Source organism: Alosa alosa, chromosome 9, assembly GCF_017589495.1.
Source record: "Alosa alosa isolate M-15738 ecotype Scorff River chromosome 9, AALO_Geno_1.1, whole genome shotgun sequence".
NCBI lineage: Eukaryota > Metazoa > Chordata > Actinopteri > Clupeiformes > Clupeidae > Alosa > Alosa alosa.
This window is the reverse complement of record NC_063197.1, coordinates 21,038,043-21,057,416: the sequence shown is the minus strand read 5'-3', so window position 1 is coordinate 21,057,416 and position 19,374 is coordinate 21,038,043. Positions and strand designations below refer to the sequence as shown.

The 19,374-nt window shown below is 43.7% G+C and overlaps 1 protein-coding gene across 1 annotated transcript in view; it reads left to right on the top strand.

Annotated features, from left to right (window-relative positions):
- Positions 1-18,862, top strand: part of LOC125301043 (gamma-aminobutyric acid receptor subunit gamma-3) — a 119,482-nt gene extending 100,620 nt beyond the window's left edge. Inside the window, exons 7-9 of the mRNA XM_048253297.1 lie at positions 3,689-3,841; positions 16,535-16,734; positions 18,549-18,862. Coding sequence (XP_048109254.1) covers positions 3,689-3,841; positions 16,535-16,734; positions 18,549-18,827 — 632 coding nt within the window. The 3' untranslated portion in view covers positions 18,828-18,862. The remainder of the gene's footprint in view (positions 1-3,688; positions 3,842-16,534; positions 16,735-18,548) is intronic.
- The last annotated feature ends 512 nt before the right edge of the window (positions 18,863-19,374 follow it).

Here is a 19,374-nt window from a genome sequence, read left to right as displayed (position 1 = left end):
ATCAACAACACTCAATAACAGTTTACGTGATGTGTTAATCAATTAAATTCCAAACAATTTCACAACAACTAGTTCTGGAGTAGGCCATTCAACTAGCCCGCTTGCTTACGACGAGACTCAGGGCTGCGCGGTTGGCACCCGCTTCCCTTATTTGGGTTTTGGGTTGCCAGGTTTTAGCCTATGACAAAACGGTTGAAATTGAAACTAAGTGATCGTGTATGTGTAGGGTGTATTTCATACACAATCTGGCAACCTGAATGGATCAATGATTTTAAAATGAAGTTTGATGGCCATGCAAATTACGGGAGTTTTCCGGGAGAAATAACAAAATGGGAGGGTGCTGGGAGATGACCTTGAAATACGGGAGAAACCCGGGAAAAACGGGAGTGTTGACAGGTATGATCACTGTAAGCCAATTAGGCACGAGGCTAGACAACAAAGTATAACAGCCAGCCAGTAGAAGTGCTCTGTCTAAGCAGACATGGAAAAGGTAAAGGCAGTAATGCACAATGAGACATTACAAGTACACTAAGGGTTGTTTGTAGCAATTTCGGTGGAGATGCCCTTCATTTAAAGGTCCATTACACAATTGTCAACAAACAGTGTAGGAAATACTCTAACAATGATCAGCTCTTAACAACTTTCAATTGTTGGCCAATTGCATGTCAACCGAGTAATAAACTTGAGTCTGATTTAAACTCCAAATATCTGCCCATTTGTGATCTTCATTATCAACCCATTGTTTGTTGTTTGTAATGAGCATAATGCTAAAATCGAACTGGACTCTTGTTTGGAACTCAAAACACGAGAAGATGACCGAGACACCCAAAATGCCTTGGCACACATACTGAAATGGTAAAATTGAAAAACTCAAAATAGTCCTCATTTTCAACGATGGGGACAAACCAGAAGAAAATCAAGGTGTGTGTGTGTGTGTGTGTGTGTGTGTGTGTGTGTGTGTGTGTGTGTGTGTGTGTGTGTGTGTGTGTGTGTGTGCTAGTGCACCTCTGTGTGTATGTGTGTGTGTGTGCGTGTGTGTGTGTGTGTGTGTGTGTGTGTGCTAGTGCACCTCTGTGTGTGTGTGTGTGTGTGTGTGTGTGTGTGTGCGTCTCAGAGCATTGGGGTGCATTATCTGTGATCTACAATCAAAAGGTCAGATAAGTTACCTGATCTCTATGTCCCCTGGTGAAGTCAATCTACTGAGAATATAATGAAATGTAGGAAGGACAAAAAACACTAATCCACACATTCAGCCAGGGCTGGCACATGATTAGAGTTGTTGCCGACTGTCAAAGCAAAGAAAAGCTCTTTTTTGAAGCTTTACTCTGACACAGAGAAACACTTCTCATCAGAAAGCCTCCTCCTTAGATGCCTCTGTCATCTTGGCTTTCGCAAAACAGTCAACAGAGGCGCCCAACAACGATTGTCTGAGGCACGAGGTAGTCATAAGCAGACGATGACATGCTTTTTCAATCTGGCTAACGTGTAAGACAAGCACTCGCTTTCTCCCCCAAGCCACCGCTAAATGTATTCTTTTGAAGACTGCATTTTTTAGAAGTCACCTCAGTAGAATATGTCTAAATACAACTCTGTCACTTTTATCGTAACCATTCACTGGTTTGCAGCAAGCTCTGCCCTTGAGGTATATACATTGGGAGGCATTTTTATTTCCTGACATCTCTCTTTCTCTCTCCACTCATCCAGGTCAGTTCCTTCACACTGTGATTAAGTGATTATTCCCTTCTTCCCGTTGGCTATCTTGGTTCTGTTTACCATGAGACTGTCAGAAAAATTTGGTAATTGGATCGAGACAGATTTGTCGTCTTAATAGAATTACATGTGTGTCTTTGAGTAGGATGGAGAGTCTCCACCCATCGCAGTGGATTAGTGTGAGAACAAGGCCAAAATGGCAAAGACAAATGAATTCAAAATAGATTTTTAAAAAGCAAATCAAGGGAAGTATTTTACCAAATTCTTTTTGAGTGCCATATTTGTTTTCTCTACTCTTAACACCCTCTCACTTGAGGTGAATAAGTCACAGGTGCAAGATGATTTCTGGATTCCAGTCTGTGAGACATCCTCACTCAGGGACTTTTTGACTAGGTGGTAATCATATAATTCACACGAGTCGAGACGGCGGAGTTCTGCCTGATGTGTTGATCTTGTGCGGAATGTTCTGAGAGCACATGGAATGGATGTTTGGTGAGCACACAGGGTCACTAGTCCACATACCGTATAGCCTAGTTCTACTTTATTCTACTGCTTGGTTGAATTTCCCATTGTCTTACGTAATATAAAACGACCATTAACTGTATGTTATTTGCACACCTATGAAGTAGATCCATTTTTTTGGCCATATCACACTTGTATATTAATTCGCCAAACTCGTTTAAATGAACCGTCACGTTGCATCCGAGCTGTAAAATGCAGACGTTCAGAACATAGTAACATTGTAGCATATGACGGAGGTGGCTTTTAGCTAGATGGATGACAGCAGGCTAGGTAAAATAGCAATGTTTCAAAGCTAAAGTTCATCAGAATCTTGGGATACGCCCGCTTGACAACGGGAGAGATAGAACTAACGACTGGCCTTTGACCGTAGCAACCATCCATTTAGAACTAGTAACGGCAGTTTGACCTGCAAGTTGAAAAATTAGTTGATATGTGTCGGAAGAAAGTAGTTCTACAAACAAGACAGTTTTAGCGATTAAAACGTTTAAATTGTAACAAGAAATGAACACAACACAAGTGGCAACAGTGGAATAAGCGGGATAATTGACTCCACGGTGGTCTGTTCACAGAAGTTAATGCACTTACGAGGTTTAAACGGTCCTCCGCTTCGCGTCGGGGCCGTTTTACAACCTCGACCGTGCATTAGCTTCTGTGAACAGACCACCGTGTCGTCCATTATCCCTTACTTAACATCAAAACAGACTTCTTCATTCCTCCGGACATAGTGGACTAAAACATTGTTGACCGAGTGAGGTGAAGATTGTTAGGGTCAAATATACCTTTAGACTGAAAAGCCCCAAAAGGAGATAATTGATTTAATTGGCAACTTTAACACTAGCTGTACTTCATCATGTGAATGATGTCAAGACAAAGTCTTGCGAGCTTACAAAGCTTGCAAAGTCAAACAAGCGTATGGGTTATTTTATGGCTCTTTTTAAAAAATAAGAGTTTTCTTTGCTCTGTAATTATCCAACACATTATCTAAAACGGTCGGTCAAATACTCATACTCAACTAATTCAACAACATGTCAATTGATAATAACCACAGACTATTACTGCTCACTGTCAACATTGTCAACAGATATGAAAGGTTAGGAGGAGCATTAAGTGTGGGCAAACAGGAAGGGGCAAATCAGCCAGAAGTGCTCTACTGTACATGTGCAGACTAATAAGCATTTGCCAAATGGTTGACTCAGAAACCTGTCGGCTATTTGTCAATGTTCCATAAATATAACCCTAAATATAAGCATTCTATTACTCACTGTTAACAGACTGTTTCATATTCCCCATAATGTATGGTCAGCAAGTAGACTTATACGTCAGTTCAATTCATTTCAATTCACTGTTATTGATATTTTGGCATAATGAAAGAAGGCGTCTCAAGCAGATTTACTGAGCCCAACTTGAGCGTGAATCTTGATTACCTGTGTGTTTGATCACCTGACCTTATTTCTAGGTGATTATGTGGTGATGACGGTGTATTTTGACCTGACTCGGCGGATGGGCTACTTCACTATCCAGACGTATATCCCCTGCATCCTCACCGTGGTTCTCTCCTGGGTGTCCTTCTGGATCAAGAAAGAATCAACCCCAGCCAGAACCACATTAGGTACGGAACCACAACCTAGCAGCACCTTATCAGTCCTTACTCTCAGAGGCACAGAGCTGAACTAGTCAGCCTGGAACACAAATTGCAAGAACTAACATTACTGGAGTTGATTGTTGAGGTTTGGGTTCCTTTGGGGTTCCCACAACCTTGTTAACTGTATTCAACTTGTCTGTCACCAATTTAGGTGTAGCGTTCTAGCAAAACTGTGTGTGTGGAATTCAGTGGGCTATTTGTGTGAGTGCGTGTTTGTCAGTGGGTGTACAATACTTCCAAAGTGCTGAACACTGCAGGAGCATGGTCCATCTGATCACACATGTCCTTTGATTTTGCACTACTGCAACACATTTGCTTTTTGCATGTTTGCTTGAAGTCCTCCATTTTTTGCACTCCTGAGGAGACTTGGGAAAGCTCAGCAGTTTTTTGTTCTCCATTTGCTTTGCTTATTTCTGTTATTTCTGTTCACTTTTCTTCTTTTGCTCTCTGTCAGTTAATGTGCAGTCCTGTGGAACAGTTTGGTCAAGGTAATTCCTTTCAGTTCTTTTCATTTATTTTTCTTCTATAATTTTTCTTCTATAATCTATATCATTGATTGTGTGTGTGTGTGTGTGTGTGTGTGTGTGTGTGTGTGTGTGTGTGTGTGTGTGTGTGTGTGTGTGTGTGTGTGTGTGTGTGTGTGTGTGTGCTTCTAGAGCCATTGCAATACAACTTTCAGAAATAGAGAAAAGTTTACTGTCTTTCCCTGAACCCGAATAACACAACCATGCCATAAACAGCTCTGATGTTCAACTGTCCAATGCCAAATGTCAAACGCATATTTGAAATGAAAAAGTAATGGTTATGGTGGCTCACTTAATGCACTGTAATGTTTAATTGTAACAGGGGGGCTACACCAGGCACGTGACTGAAGAGTTCTGTTCGCGACGAGTATGCTGCAGCATTTCCTCTAGAATCAATGGCAGTAGCTACAGTACACCAGACACCATACATTCTGAAAAAATAGACCAGTCTTCTAAAATGTTTTTTTACGTGTTAACAGTACGAACAGAAGCGCTTCAGTTACGCGCTCAGTGTAACCCCCTGTAAGACAGCTTGTGAGCGTGTGGCATATGTTAGTCTCGTGATAGAGGGCCTCGAGAAATAGAGATTTATGTGAAAAATGGCCTGAATTATCTTTTTAAGGACTGTTGTTTTGAGGGTTCTAGTGTGTGTGTGTGTGTGTGTGTGTGTGTGTGTGTGTGTGTGTGTGTGTGTGTGTGTGTGTGATTTCTAAAAGCAGTGAGTCACGTGCAGTACACAAGAAAATGATGGTTGCTGATGGTAGCATGAGTTTCAAAAACATACTATGTTGAACCTTTCTATTAATTATTCTAATGACAGTAACTCTCCTCAGTCCTCTTGTGTGCTATGTCCCCTTCGTGAACATACCTGTACAATAGTATTCGGAAATTCATTGAATGTAACCGTCAGAATTATATAAATCTGTTGAGAGGGAAGTGTCCTTGAGGAATGCAAGCCCATCTTGTGTGACAGACCTGATAACAACAAACTAATGGGTTTGCTGCATTTCAAGAAGAAGGCTGGTTCAGAAGCATCTTGTAATCTAACCCTCACTGTTTCTTAAAAAAAATACATTAGACCATGAAATGCCTCTGACAAACTCACAAAAGCACACGCAGCATCAGGTCTTGCTCAAATGGTCAACACTAAAAGGACCTGCCTGAATTGTCTTCGGGCCCGCACAAGATAAGAAATGGAATCCTTGAGAGACAATATCATTCACCTGGCCAGCGAATACCACATCGGTCAGATAGAAAGAAAGAGAATCAGAGAGAGGGAGAGGGAGAGGGGGAGAGAGAGAGAGGGATGAATGTAATTAATCTGTCTGACAAAAGAAGTCATTACCCCTTGAGAGAAAGAAAAAAGAAAGCAAAAGAATAGAGTTTTGCTTTCCCAGGCTTCCTGTTTGATCGATGGGATCCAGAGAGGGAGGAGGGTATATAAGGGGGCGAGAGGTAGGAAACAGGGAACTGCCAGGGTGAACAGCAGGGCCAAGACCCAGTGGTGGAGCCGAGGCACTACCTGGACAAGCAGAGGCTCACACATGATTCGGGCCAAGAAAACCATGATGAAGGAGGCAGAATGCGCTTTAAGAGACAGGGAGAGAGAGAGAGAGTATACAATATACCCCTCAACCTATATGCTCTGCCAGTCTTGAATGGTCTCCTTTTGAAATTGTTTTTTGAAAGGTACTTTTGAATTTGAGAGAGAGAGAGAGAGAGAGAGAGAGCACAGAGTTAGACTGAAACAGTAGAGTTAGACTGAGAGTTTGTAACCTTGTTACGGATATAGCCATATCATAAACATGTTCTGACAGAGGACAGCTGTCGTCTCAGTCCCTGAAATCACAGTCCCAGACAGACACTGTGCAACTGTGGTCTGATTTCAGCCTCAAAGCAGTCGGCCCCGACAAACTCCAGAATTTAACTCTTGAGAAGTTCATTCTTGTCTTGCTGTTTGAGCAAGGTCACAACACCCGAGTAAAAGAGAGAACAATCAATGTACCAGCACTCGAAAATCAGCTTGGATTTCTGGCACGTCAGAATTGATATCAACAGACTAATGGATTTGATTCATCCTGATGGCTTGTGGATAGAAACTGTCTCTGTATCTGCTGGTACAGGTCTGAATGCTCTTGTTGTACCTTCTACCAGATAGGACCAGATAGACCAGGTAGTAGGGTGAAGAGACTGTGGCTGGGGTGACTGGGGTCAGCAAGGATCCGCTTGGTCTTTCTCCTGCAGCACTGGCTGTAAAGGTCCTGAATAGTTGGTAACTCAGTCCTTGTGATGCACTGGGCTGACCTGACCTGAACCCTTTGCAGAGCTTTGCGGTCATGGGCGGTGCTGTTACCATGAAAAGTATGTATAACGCATACCAAATGTTTTTTGGAGGAGGTGCTGGCCACTGGTAAAAAGTTCCATGGTAAAGAAGTGCTGCACACTCTGGCTCCATATGATAAGTCTTTACTAAACAAAATAAATTTTGGCTTATAAGGCCTTCATCAGATTTTTCAAGACACATACAGTACAACAAACAACCCATTATATCCTAATCCCAATTAGTGCACCTGGCTACAAGGCTCCCTCATTGGGGAGTCACTAGAAATGGGTGTGGTCCCATCAGGAAGCATATAGGACATTTAACTTAAAATACAAGAAAAACAATACAATTTGACCAATAGGTCTACAAAAACAAGTTTAAGACATCAGCTCGAATGAGCATCATAAATAACTTGATTTGCATTCCTTAATAAATAAACCTTAGACTACAAGAAACACCTTACCATAGTCGATATTCAAACCACTGGGTGATAGGGTTTTCAAATACCTGGGAGTCCACCTGGACCATAAACTGGACTGGTCAGTGCATGTAAATGCAGCATACAGGAAAGGTCAGAGCAGGCTCTTTTTTCTCAGGAAGCTTCCAAGTCTGTAATGAGATGCTGTACCTTTTTTATCAGTCGGTTGTGGCCAGTGCAGTGTTCTTTGCTGTGGTGTGCTGGGGCAGCTGTATGACAGCCAGGGAGGGGAACCGAATTGACAAACTAGTCAGGAACTGACCCCAGTGTTGGGGAGGAGGGTGGACTCTGTAGGAGATTTGGTGGATGAAAGAATGAGGAGCATGATGAAATCCATCCTCAGTAACAGGAGCCACCCGCTGCATGACACTGTGGTTTCCCAGCAAAGCAGCCGCACTGACCGACTCCTCTCCATGAGCTGCAGGACTGAGAGGTTCAGGAGGTCATTTGTTCCGGCTGCCATACGACTACATAACGGACCTGTTTGAAGTGCATTAATTATTATGACCGCCGCACAGCGAAGCGGCGGTCATATAGGTTTAGTCAGATTTTGTTTTGTTTTTTTTTTTTTTTCTTTTCGCATGCCCAAATTTCCGTCAATGATTCCCGGGACACTGAAAGACAGGGTACACGAAACTTGGTGGACATGTAACCCCACATGGATAGCATGGAACCATCGTTTTTCGTTTTGATCTGTAGCCCCTCCGCTGAATTGGACCCCCCGAAAGGAGGGTAGGGCAGACACAGTTTTCTGTGAATATCTCGAAAACCGTAGGGTTTAGGAGGACCATTTTTTTTTGTATGTTGATCTCAAGGGGCCATGTCAACCCATTCCATAACCACTCATTTCATGTATAGCGCCACCTAGTTAAACACAAAAAAGTAAAAATGAGGTGGTGTAATTGAAGGTATCTGTGACCTAACATAGTCAAAACTGCACAAAATTGGAAGTGTAGGATCATTATGACACCCTATGTATGCACGCCAAGTTTTGTGGAATTCCGTTCATGGGGGGCCACACAATAAATTAATTTATGTTACTATACGTAAATGTTACTTTATTACTTTACTTTTACTTACTTACTTACTTACTTACTTTATTACTTTACGTTACTTTATATGTTATGTTACTATATTATGATCATAAAGTGCCGTCCTTTTTACCTGCCAAGGGAAATTACTGCGATTCTGCTAGTCGCAGTATACATCCCGCCTACCAACAACAACAGCGATAAGAACGCGGCTCTTAGTGAACTGTACCAGGCTGTCAGTGAACAACAAACGGCACACCCAGACGGTTTCACCATCTTCACTGGAGATTTTAACCATGCTGATCTAAAAACTGTACTTCCAAAGCTACACCAGCATGTTGATTTTCCAACAAGAGGAGATAACATCCTGGACCTGGTCTACACTACACACAAAGGAGCATACAAAGCCACCCCCCTCCCCCACATTGGACTTTCAGACCATATCACTGTTATGCTAATGCCCGCATACAGACAAAGGGTAAAAGCGAACAAACCGGTTCGTAAGCAGGTAAAAGTGTGGCCTGAGGGAGCCTCCGATGCTCTTCAAGACTGCTTTGACACAACAGACTGGGAAATGTTTAAGCAGGCAGCCACTTACAACAACCGGACAGACATAGAGGAGTATACAGACACTGTAACCTCTTACATCACCAAGTGCATCGATGATGTGACCCACACAAAAGACATCATCACTTTCGGGCTAACTGGAAGCCATGGCTGACAGGGGATGTCCTCAGGCTGCTGAGGGCCAGAGACAAAGCCTACAGAGCTGGGGATGAAGCTGGCATGAAAAACAGCGAGAGCCAACCTGTCCCGTGGCATCAAGGAAGCAAAAAGGAATACACTCACAAGATAACCACCCACTTCAAAGACAGCAGGAACTCACAAAGCCTATGGCAGGGCATTCAGGCCCTCACGGACTACAAGCCCAGCGCCACAGAGCTGTGAGAGCAACATCCCTCTGCTCAACAACCTGAACCGCTTCTTTGCTCGCTTTGAAGCACAAAACAGCACCTGCCCACAGAAGACCCATCCCCTCTACATGAGCAGCCCCTGTGCCTCTCTGCCGACAGCGTGAAGAGGACACTTGCTGCTATCAACACCAGTAGGCAACAGGTCCAGACAACATCCCAGGTCGTGGCGCTGAAGGACTGCGCGGGGAGCTTAAGGATGTCTTCACAGACATCTTTAACACTTCCCTGAAGCAAGCCATCGTCCCATCATGTTTCAAAGCTGCCACCATCATACCTGTGCCGAAGAAAACTGCTCCATCCTGCTTCAATGACTACCGCCCTGTGGCACTGACACCCATCATCATGAAGTGCTTTGAGCGGCTTGTCATGTCACATATCAAAGCCATTCTCCCCCACCCTGGACCCTTCCAGTTTGCATACCGAGCCAAGCGGTCTACAGAGGATGCAATCTGCTCTGCCCTCCACCCAGCCCTCACCCACCTGGAAAAAAAGAGACTCATATGTGAGATTGCTGTTTATAGACTTCAGTTCTGCATTCAACACCATAATACCACAACAACTCATCTGCAAACTCGACAAACTGGGACTCAGTACCTACCTCTGCAACTGGCTACTGGACTTCCTCTGTCAGAGGCCCCAAGTAGTAATGCGGTTGGCAACAATACCTCAAGCAGCATCACACTGAGCACAGGGGCCCCCAAGCTGCGTGCTCAGTCCGCTGCTCTTCACCCTGCTAACGCATGACTGCACTGCAACCTACAGCAACAATCACATAGTGAAATTTGCTGACGACACAACTCTGGTGGGTCTCATCACCAAGGGCGACGAGACTCAATACAGGTTGGAGGTCGACCATCTGACCACGTGGTGCAGGGACAACAACCTCCTGCTGAACGTCAGCAAGACCAAAGAGATTGTTGTTGACTTCCGAGAGGTCACACCCAACACCTGCCACTGACCATCGACGGTGCTGTGGTGGAGAGAGCGAGCAGCACCAAATTCCTGGGGGTGCACATCAGCGAAGACCTCTCCTGGACCACCAACACTGCATCACTGGCGAAGAGAGCTCAGCGCCGCCTGTACTTCCTGCGGAAACTCAGGCGAGCAAGTGCTCCACCAGCCATCATGACCACATTCTACCGAGGCACCATTGAGAGCATCCTCTCCAGCTGTATCAGCTGTGTGGGGCGGAAGCTGCACTGAATACAACAGGAAAGCCCTGCAGCGCATAGTGAACACAGCTGGAAGGATCATTGGTGCTTCACTCCCCTCCCTGAAGGACATTTACACCACCCACCTCACCCGCCGAAGGCTGACCAAAATTGTGAGTGATGCAAGTCACCCGCTCACAATCTGTTTGATCTACTGCCCTCTGGGAAGAGGTACAGAAGCCTGCGCTCCGCACTACCAGACTCACCAAACAGCTTCATACACCAAGCTGTAAGGATGCTGAACTCTCCCTCCTCTCCCCTCCACCCTCAGCTACATAACATCCTGGACATTGGACCCACAATGGCCGCCTGCACTACTCCACTTGCACACTTGAACACTTGCACACTTGTACACTTTACAACTTGGTGTTGTTGTCCTGAAAACACAACACTTCTGCTGCTCTTACATAACTTGCACCACTATGCCACTTTCTTCATTACTCAGGTCAAACAGAACTACCCAAGCCTCTTATTGGCCTGACTTTGCACTAGTTTTTTATTGACTGTCTATGCACAATTTCAACAAAATTTTGCTGCTCTTATTTTTTCATAATTATATGTGCCCTCTTATTTACTTATTTACTTACTTTTTTGTTTTACTTGAATGTTATGTTTGTCTGTGGACTTAAAATTGGTAAAATATGTCTTGTCTTCACCGTGGGATAGTGAGAAACGTAATTTCGATCTCTTTGTATGTCTGGAACATGTGAAGAAATTGACAATAAAGCTGACTTTGACTTTGACTTTGACTTTGACTATACACCAACTGGCCTGTAGGTGGCCGGAGACAGTTTTCTGTGAATATCTCGAGAACCGTAGGGCCTAGGAGGTCCACCTTTTTTGTATGTTGGTCTTAAGGGGCATGTCAACCCATCCCATTACCACTTATTTCATGTATAGCGCCACCTAGTTAAAAATTAAAAGCAAAAATGAGGTGTTTTCATCTCAATATCTCTGGCTGACATGGTCAAAACTGCACGAAATTAAAAGAGTAGGATCATTATGACACCCTCTGAATGCATGCCAAGTTTTGTGTACTTTCGTTCATGGGGGCCTTACAATAAAATAATTTATGTGTACATTTAGTGGCGTACACCAACAAAGGATTCGGGACACTGAAAGACCGGGTACACAAAACTTGGTGAGCATGTACCCCACATGGATAGCATGGAACCGTCATTTTTTTAGTTTTCATCTGCAGCCCCCAGCTGGACTGGACCCCCGAAAGGAGGGTAGGGGAGACACAGTTCTCTGTGAATCTTTTATGGTATGTTGGTCTCAAGGGCCCACATCAACCTGGCTCATAATCACTCATTTGTGATTTGCCCCCGTAAAAATGAAAATCAGTAGGATTAAAAAAAGCCAAAATAAATATTCATCATCATCATCATGGCTGCATTTTCAGTATTGGCGAGAAGTAGTCGTTTGTCCACTAGATGGCGCATCGTTGCAGTGAGAGCGTAATTTTGTTGGAAGTTAAAAGTGGGTTGGAAAAAACAATGGGCGCTTCATACAAGGACTGTAATTTACCGCAGCGAACATCTAATAAGGATAGGAGGATGTTCACATGAAGTGTAATTCCCATTTCTTCTTGAAGCCAAATAAATCTAAGGATGTTTCGGACATGCTTGGTTTTACTGCAGGTACGTTAATCTTGTAATATCAATAAGGACCTAGGTAATGTTACCGTTAGCGTTGGTTGAGTGATGGAGGCATTTGATTGATTGCATTTGTAGAAAACTATAAATGCGGTTATACCAACAAATTGATAGCAGCACTGTTTGTATCTTCGACTGTCATTTATTGCACGTGCTACAAAATCATTCTGTGCAATGGAAGATTTACCAACGTTACACCGGTCTGATACAGTTTTGCCTATACATCGTGAGACTGAGGCGCCTGTTTATTTTGTTTTAAGTGCGTGCAGGGTGTGTGAGGGGAATCGATGTGCTTTGATTACAGCTTGGTAGTTGTAGTCTGTGAAATTAAAAAGCACGTGTGTGTGTGAAGTATCCAAACAATGACACCTTCATTTCATTATGGCTGCTTTAGCAAAACACCTTAAGCTACTGTGTAGTGGGTCCCATTTAGAAGTGGCTACTTCATTAAACTTTTCTTGACTCATGGAGCTGCGTGAATGTTATTACAACTTTTCGCCACGATATGACAGTTTAAGTCCGCTTGATACTGTAAAGGCGTAAGCCATTGGTTTCAAAGGAGATTTTATTTGTGTAAGCCAGCATAGCCTATTGACAATTTATGTTGTCAATAGGCCTACCTATAATCCTACCTGTAGCTTAGGGAAGCTAACACCTTTCTATTAGGATCTAGTTTGTTAGTTACCGTTTTGTCATAACTCCCTGATGCATTTTGCATTTAGAATAGCCAGGCGTGTATATCTCAATCGGAAAAATTAAACAATATCGGTGCCTATGGACTAGGCTGGGTGAACCCAGCCTGATCTGCTCCCGCTATTTATTTTTTTGATTTCTTAAAAGATTGAGCTTGGTCTGATGAAAGCCAGACTAGCCATGGACCTCAGTGAAACAATGCAAGGGAACATGAATCAGCCTATATTTGCACTAACAATAACGGACAAAAGCTTTTCAACTTTGGCCCGTTAAAATGTGTATGAACAGTCTAGCGGCGCATTTCATCAAGGCCCATTTGGACATGTCAGTTATTTGCACCACTGGTTAGATGTAAAACAGCATTTCGTTTCAGACTAGGCTACTGTTACTTAATTTGTGCATTAACAATAACGTTTCAGACTACTGTTACTTAATTTGTGCATTGACAATAAAGTATTACATGAACTAAAGATGACTAAAATCTTATGTAGAAGAAGAAACATTCACAAAAATCCATCCATCCAAAAATGACCTTTGTTTTGATAGCTGTTGAAAACGGCATGGAACTGACAGAGATGTTTTTGTTTATAAATACATAAAAATAAATAAATAAATAACATTATGCTGATACCTTTTGCTTTTCCCAAATACAATGTAGCCTACAGGTGTAAGTGACCTTTCATCAATCCAGTTGCAATGGATGAACTGTGATGAACTGCCCTACTTGTGATTGTTTAGAGATTTTAAAGGTTTTATAACAATTCTACATCTTCTTTGGCTATTCTACAATCTATTCACCTTTTCAGCACCAGTAGGGTACTTTCTGTGCAGCCGCGCACACACCTCAGGCATGCCAAACAAGCATACACAAAAGTTTCAAGAGTGGGGGATGGAGTAAAATATAGAGACAAATTGAAGTGTGATTTATTTTCGCGGAACGGATGTACAGGACTGAGCGGCGGTCATATTTTGTACCGCTATGCGGTACATCTAGTTTACTACTGATGATAGTAGCTTGTTTTGGGACTGTTTTTATTTTATTTTATTAACTGTTGTCATCAGGGTTTTTATGAGTATATTGCTGTGTGAATGTTTGTTGGTAGACAACACACGGCTGCTGGACATCTGAATTGCTCCTGCGGGGATGAATAAAAGTATCTATCTATCTATCTATCTATCTATCTATCTACAAGAAACACTTTAGATCATAGTCGATATTCAAACTATTGGGTGATAGGGTGTGACATGACACTGTCATGAACGTGTCATAAACAAGTCATAAACGTTTATGACATAACGCTTCTGTTATTAAGTGACATTTGGTTTTGGTCATAACAAATTAGGGTTAGGGTTAGGGTTAGGGTTGGGATTAGGGTTAGAGGTTAGGATTAGGGTTAGGGTTCATGTGTCATGACAGTGTCATGTGTTCATGACAGTGTCATGTCACTCTTATGTTGATACTGTCAAGTAAAGTGTTACCAATGTTCCTTTCTGGCGAGTAGATTGTTTAAGTCTCCCCCTCTCGGAGTTAGAGAGATTGGTGCTGTTACCATACCATGCTTTGATGTTGCCAGTCAGGATACGCATACGCTCAATGGTACAGTCAGTATTTCACCGTCCATACCAATCTTCCACAGCCGCCAAAGAAAGAAGAGCCACTGTCTTGCTGCCTTTGTGACAATACCTATGGTGTGTCCAGCTCAGATCCTTGTTGATGTTAGTTCCAAGGAATCTGAAGCAGTTGCTTCTCTCCACTGCTATGCCCCCAGTGTAAATGGGTGTGTGCTCCTCTCCCTGCAGCCTCCTGTAGTCCACTATCAGCTCCTTGGTTTTTCTGACATTGAGCAGCAGGTTGTTGTCCTGGCACCAAGATGTCAGGGTTGCCACCTCTGCTTTGTAGGCAGACTCATCATCATTCATGATAGAGCTGATTATGGTGGTGTCATCAGCAAACTTAATGATGGTGTTTGAGGTGTGTTGCCATACAGTCATGAGTAAACAATGAGTACAACCGGGGGCTTAACACACATCCCTGCGGGGCACCAGTGCTGAGTGTTAGAGTGTATATATAAGTATATGTATAATTATATATACTTTTTTGATCCCGTGATGGAAATTTGGTCTCTGCATTTAACCCAATTGGTGAATTAGTGAAACACACTACAGCACACAGTGAACACACAGTGAGGTGAAGCACACACTAATCCCGGCGCAGTGAGCTGCCTGCTACAATGGCGGCGCTCGGGGAGCAGTGAGGGTTTAGGTGCCTTGCTCAAGGGCACTTCAGCCGCGGCCCACTGGTCGGGGCTCGAACCAGCAACCTCTGGTTACAAGTCCAGAGTGCTAACTAGTGGGCCACGGCTGCCCCATAAAGGAGGTGGAGGAGATGTTACCCAGTTAGAACTTGTTAATAGTTAGAACACATACTGTGAGCGCAGCAATGGCGACATTTTGATTGTAGGGGAAAAATGACTGAAACGTGAAAGTGTGAGTTATCAAATCCAACATGTTTGAGAAAAGATTAAATTTGACCAGTGTGACAAGAAGTTGCCATTGTGACATAAACTGTGGCAAAATTTAAATGAAATGTTTTGAATCTTCTTTTCATATTTCAAATGGCACGACATGACATTGGGCTATCTCATTCCTCACTCCAGAAATGAATCTTTCAAGCAAGACTACTTATAATTGTATGATTTTGAATGGAAAAAAAGCCTTTAAAAAATTATGCTACTTGGTAAAATATAGTTGCATAAAACTCCCAAATTTGTTTAAAAAAAGAGTGCAAGAGTATTAGCAGTAGGCTGACATGCAGGTGTAGGTAATAAGTCTGGCCACAGCAGACGAGAGAGAGGGATTAAGTGCAATATGCATGCCTGAAATAGATTTAGTCCACTTGTTTCCATAGAAACCTGGGAATGCTGGGGTACAGTCACCATTTTTTCACAGAGGCATCTTTATGATCTTCATGAGAGAGAGAATCAAGCTTTGTCTGTGTGTGTGTGTGTGTATGTGTGTGTGTGTGGGGGTCTTTGTGCACCTTTTGTGCTTATGTCTTTTGAGAGTAAGTGTGTGTGTGTGTGTGTGTTTCGGGGGAGAGAGGTACCATACATCTGTCTGAGTGTGTGAGTCTGTATGAAAAAAACTACATGTGCATGTGTGTACTGTATGTGTTGGTGTGTATGTGTGTGTGTGTATGTTTGTGTGTGTAGGTGGAATATTTCAATAAGTAGGATTCCAATTACCTGCCCTAACTATATGACCCCTTAACGTGGTGACAACAAAGGTACAGGACACAACCCTACATGATTAGTCACTTAATTTGGGCAATCCCTCCTCCCCTTGACACAGCACTGAAAGATGCACTTGTTAAAGATATTACTGTTTCCAGCAGCAGCACTGTGCTCCTTGTATGGAGAATTACACAGTGCAGCTATTTTCCAGGTTTTGTATTCTCTATCTATCTATCTATCTATCTACCTATCTATCTATCTATCTATCTATCTATCTATCTACCTATCTATCTATCTATCTATCTATCTATCTATCTATCTATCTATCTACCTATCTATCTATCTATCTATCTACCTATCTATCTATCTATCTATCTATCTATCTATCTATCTATCCATCTATCTAGCTAGCTACCTCCTTCTCTGTAATTGTGTTTTTCTCTTTCTTGCCCTCTCTCTGTATCCTGTTCTCTTTGTCATGCTGCTTCTCTCTCTCTCTCTACTTTCTGTCTCTCTCACTCTGTTGTTTTTCCAGGAATCACCACTGTGTTGACGATGACCACGCTGAGTACAGTTGCTAGGAACTCATTGCCGAGAGTCTCTTATGTGACCGCCATGGACCTGTTTGTCACCGTCTGTTTCCTGTTTGTGTTTGCGGCCATGATGGAGTATGCCGCACTCAACTACTACTCCTACTGCACGAGGAGACCGCTCTGCAGCAAGACCAAGAGATTGGTGAGAAACATACCCCAGCCTATCCACATGGGTCCTGCACATTCACACAGACACACACACACCCAAACACCCACTCTGTCTGTTGGTCTCTCTGTCTCTCTCTCTCTCTCTCTCTCTCTCTCTCATTCACTCACTTAAAGACTTTCACACACAAACATACACTCACGCACACACACTTTCTCTCTCTCTCTCTCTTACATGTTGTTTACTGGTGCATGCTCTGTCCCTGTGGCACACATGCGTTTGACCTGCGGGCCCAGTGCTGTCCACTCACTGGAGGTTCAGTTAATGAGGCACGTGGAGGAGAGCAGAACTTTACTGCAGTCGATGCAGTGTCACAGCACTCCATCCAATGCTGCATTAAAATGTGTTGCATTCAAAAACATATAAAACATATGGAGCCCTGTAAGGCAATCAGTATGTATTGGAGGTTTTGCATTAGTGGTGAATAATATGGTGATATGGTGTGCTTACAAAAACAATGAAGGAAATCCCAACCTATTTAAGGCTTTTGTGTTTTGGCCTCATGTGCCATAGGTCTTTAGCATGAGGATTTACTGTTGAACTGATTGTCCACACCCTGAGGTCATTCTCTCCATTTAGAGCAGGGTCATTTATTTCATTAAGTGAAAATTGGACATGTGAATGTTGCTATTCACAGTAATGCCACTATTGAAGGTGCTTTAGGCAATGTTCACTGTTGTTGGTAATGATCTGGGAGGATCTCCATCACTGCAAATTGAAAATAACCGGCAGGCCTTAAACTAAATCTTTGAAAGTTGCTTTATCACTTGAAATTTGTGGTTGGTGAGACTCAGGAGAGACCAAGAAACACTTTTCTTTTGTCTATGTCTATGTCAGTGATGGCTAATGTAGCCTAAGCTTTTCAAAAATGTTGCCTACTTTTAGACAAAATGTGGTATTTATAACTTGAGTCTCCATAACATTCTGAATGAGAGATAAAACAGATGAACCTTCTTTTCTCTCCTCTTCGGTTGATCTGACATCAAATATTTGCCTCTTTGTTGTCTTGTTATTGAATTGAAACCTCATAAGACTTTACTTGTATGAGTGTGACATTTGGAGGAATGCAGGCCCAGGCCCAGGAAGTCACTATAGCACCATAGACAGATTCAGACAGATTTTTAGCCCCCTGAGAGGTTTTAGAGAGAGTGTTTGTGTTTGTGTGTGTGTGTGTGTGTGTGTGTGTGTGTGTGTGTGTGTGTGTGTGTGTGTGTATCAGAGTGCAAGCCAACTGGATGTCCGCTCCTCTCCCCTCCTCTCCTGGGCTGCACTGTGCTGCGGTGCAGGGCGCGGAGCACGAGAGACCGGCTCTTGGCAGATGGTCTCATCTCTGCTGGCCTGAGTGACAGCTCGCTGCTGGCGTATGGGATGTGCGCGGGGCTTTTGCTTAGTGCACAGATTTAACACATGACAGTGCACTTCCCTCAGCCCCCTGACTGTATCTCATCTGTCTTAATCCACCACAGCGTTTCTGCGCAGATATCGCAAGACTTCTGTCTCTTCACTTTACCCCTTCCCTCTCTCTCTCTCTCTTTCTTTCTCTCTCTGTCTCTCTCTCCCTCTGCCTAGCTTTCTATCTCTCTATATCTCTACCTCTCCCTCTCTCATTGAGGACTTTCTTGCAGTATTGGGGTAGGGGGGTTGCTGTGTGAGGGTGGGGAGGATGCAGGTTGTTTTTAAAATATGAAACTGCTCTGTGATCTCTGTGAAGGATTTTACTTGTGGCTGCAACAATGTATTTACTCTCTCTCTCTCTCTCTCTCTCCCTCCTTCTCTCTCCATTTCTGCAGAACTACTCGGTGCTGGACGTGGGGCCTCCACCCACCGTCATCACTCTGAACAACTCCATGTACTGGCAGGAGTTTGACGACACCTGCATTTACGAGTGCCTGGACGGGAAGGACTGCCAGAGCTTCTTCTGCTGCTTCGAGGAGTGCAAGGGTGGCGGGTGGCGAAAAGGCCGCGTGCACTTAGACATCCTGGAACTGGACTCCTATTCGCGGGTCTTCTTCCCCACCTCCTTCCTCCTCTTCAACATCGTCTACTGGGTGGGTTACCTGTATCTTTAGCGACACCATGTGGACGGGAGGACTCGCAGACTCACTCTGGGGCTTGGTGGTGGGGTGGGGTGGTAGTGATGGAAGACTGGATTTGGCAGGACTTTTTTCAGGGGTCGGGGGCGGGGGGGTGGGGGTGGTTTGCCCCATGTTATGAACCAAGCCATGTTGGTTCCTCTATAGAACAGCGTCAGAGGTTCCTGGCCAAGAGGTTCCTGGCCCAGACAAACAATTGAGGCTGGAGCAGACCTGTGCCCACAAGGCAGGCAAGGTCCGCTCCAGAGTCGGTGGCCATTTTGAGGCAGGGCGTGGTGACTTTGAAAACGAAGCAGTGCCATAACGAATTTACAGGAATTCCTTCGGAGCCCTTAAGAAGCTGAGACAACAGGCTGCTCTTCTGTGGTCAGAGACAGTGCAGACCCCTGGCCATTACCTGGCCTCTGCCTTTGTTCTTCAGGTACCTGGAAGCAAACACACATACGTACATAACTTGTTTAATTTACTTTTATTTATTTATTTTGCTTGTTTGTTTGGAGCAGGAGGGGTTTTGGCATATGGA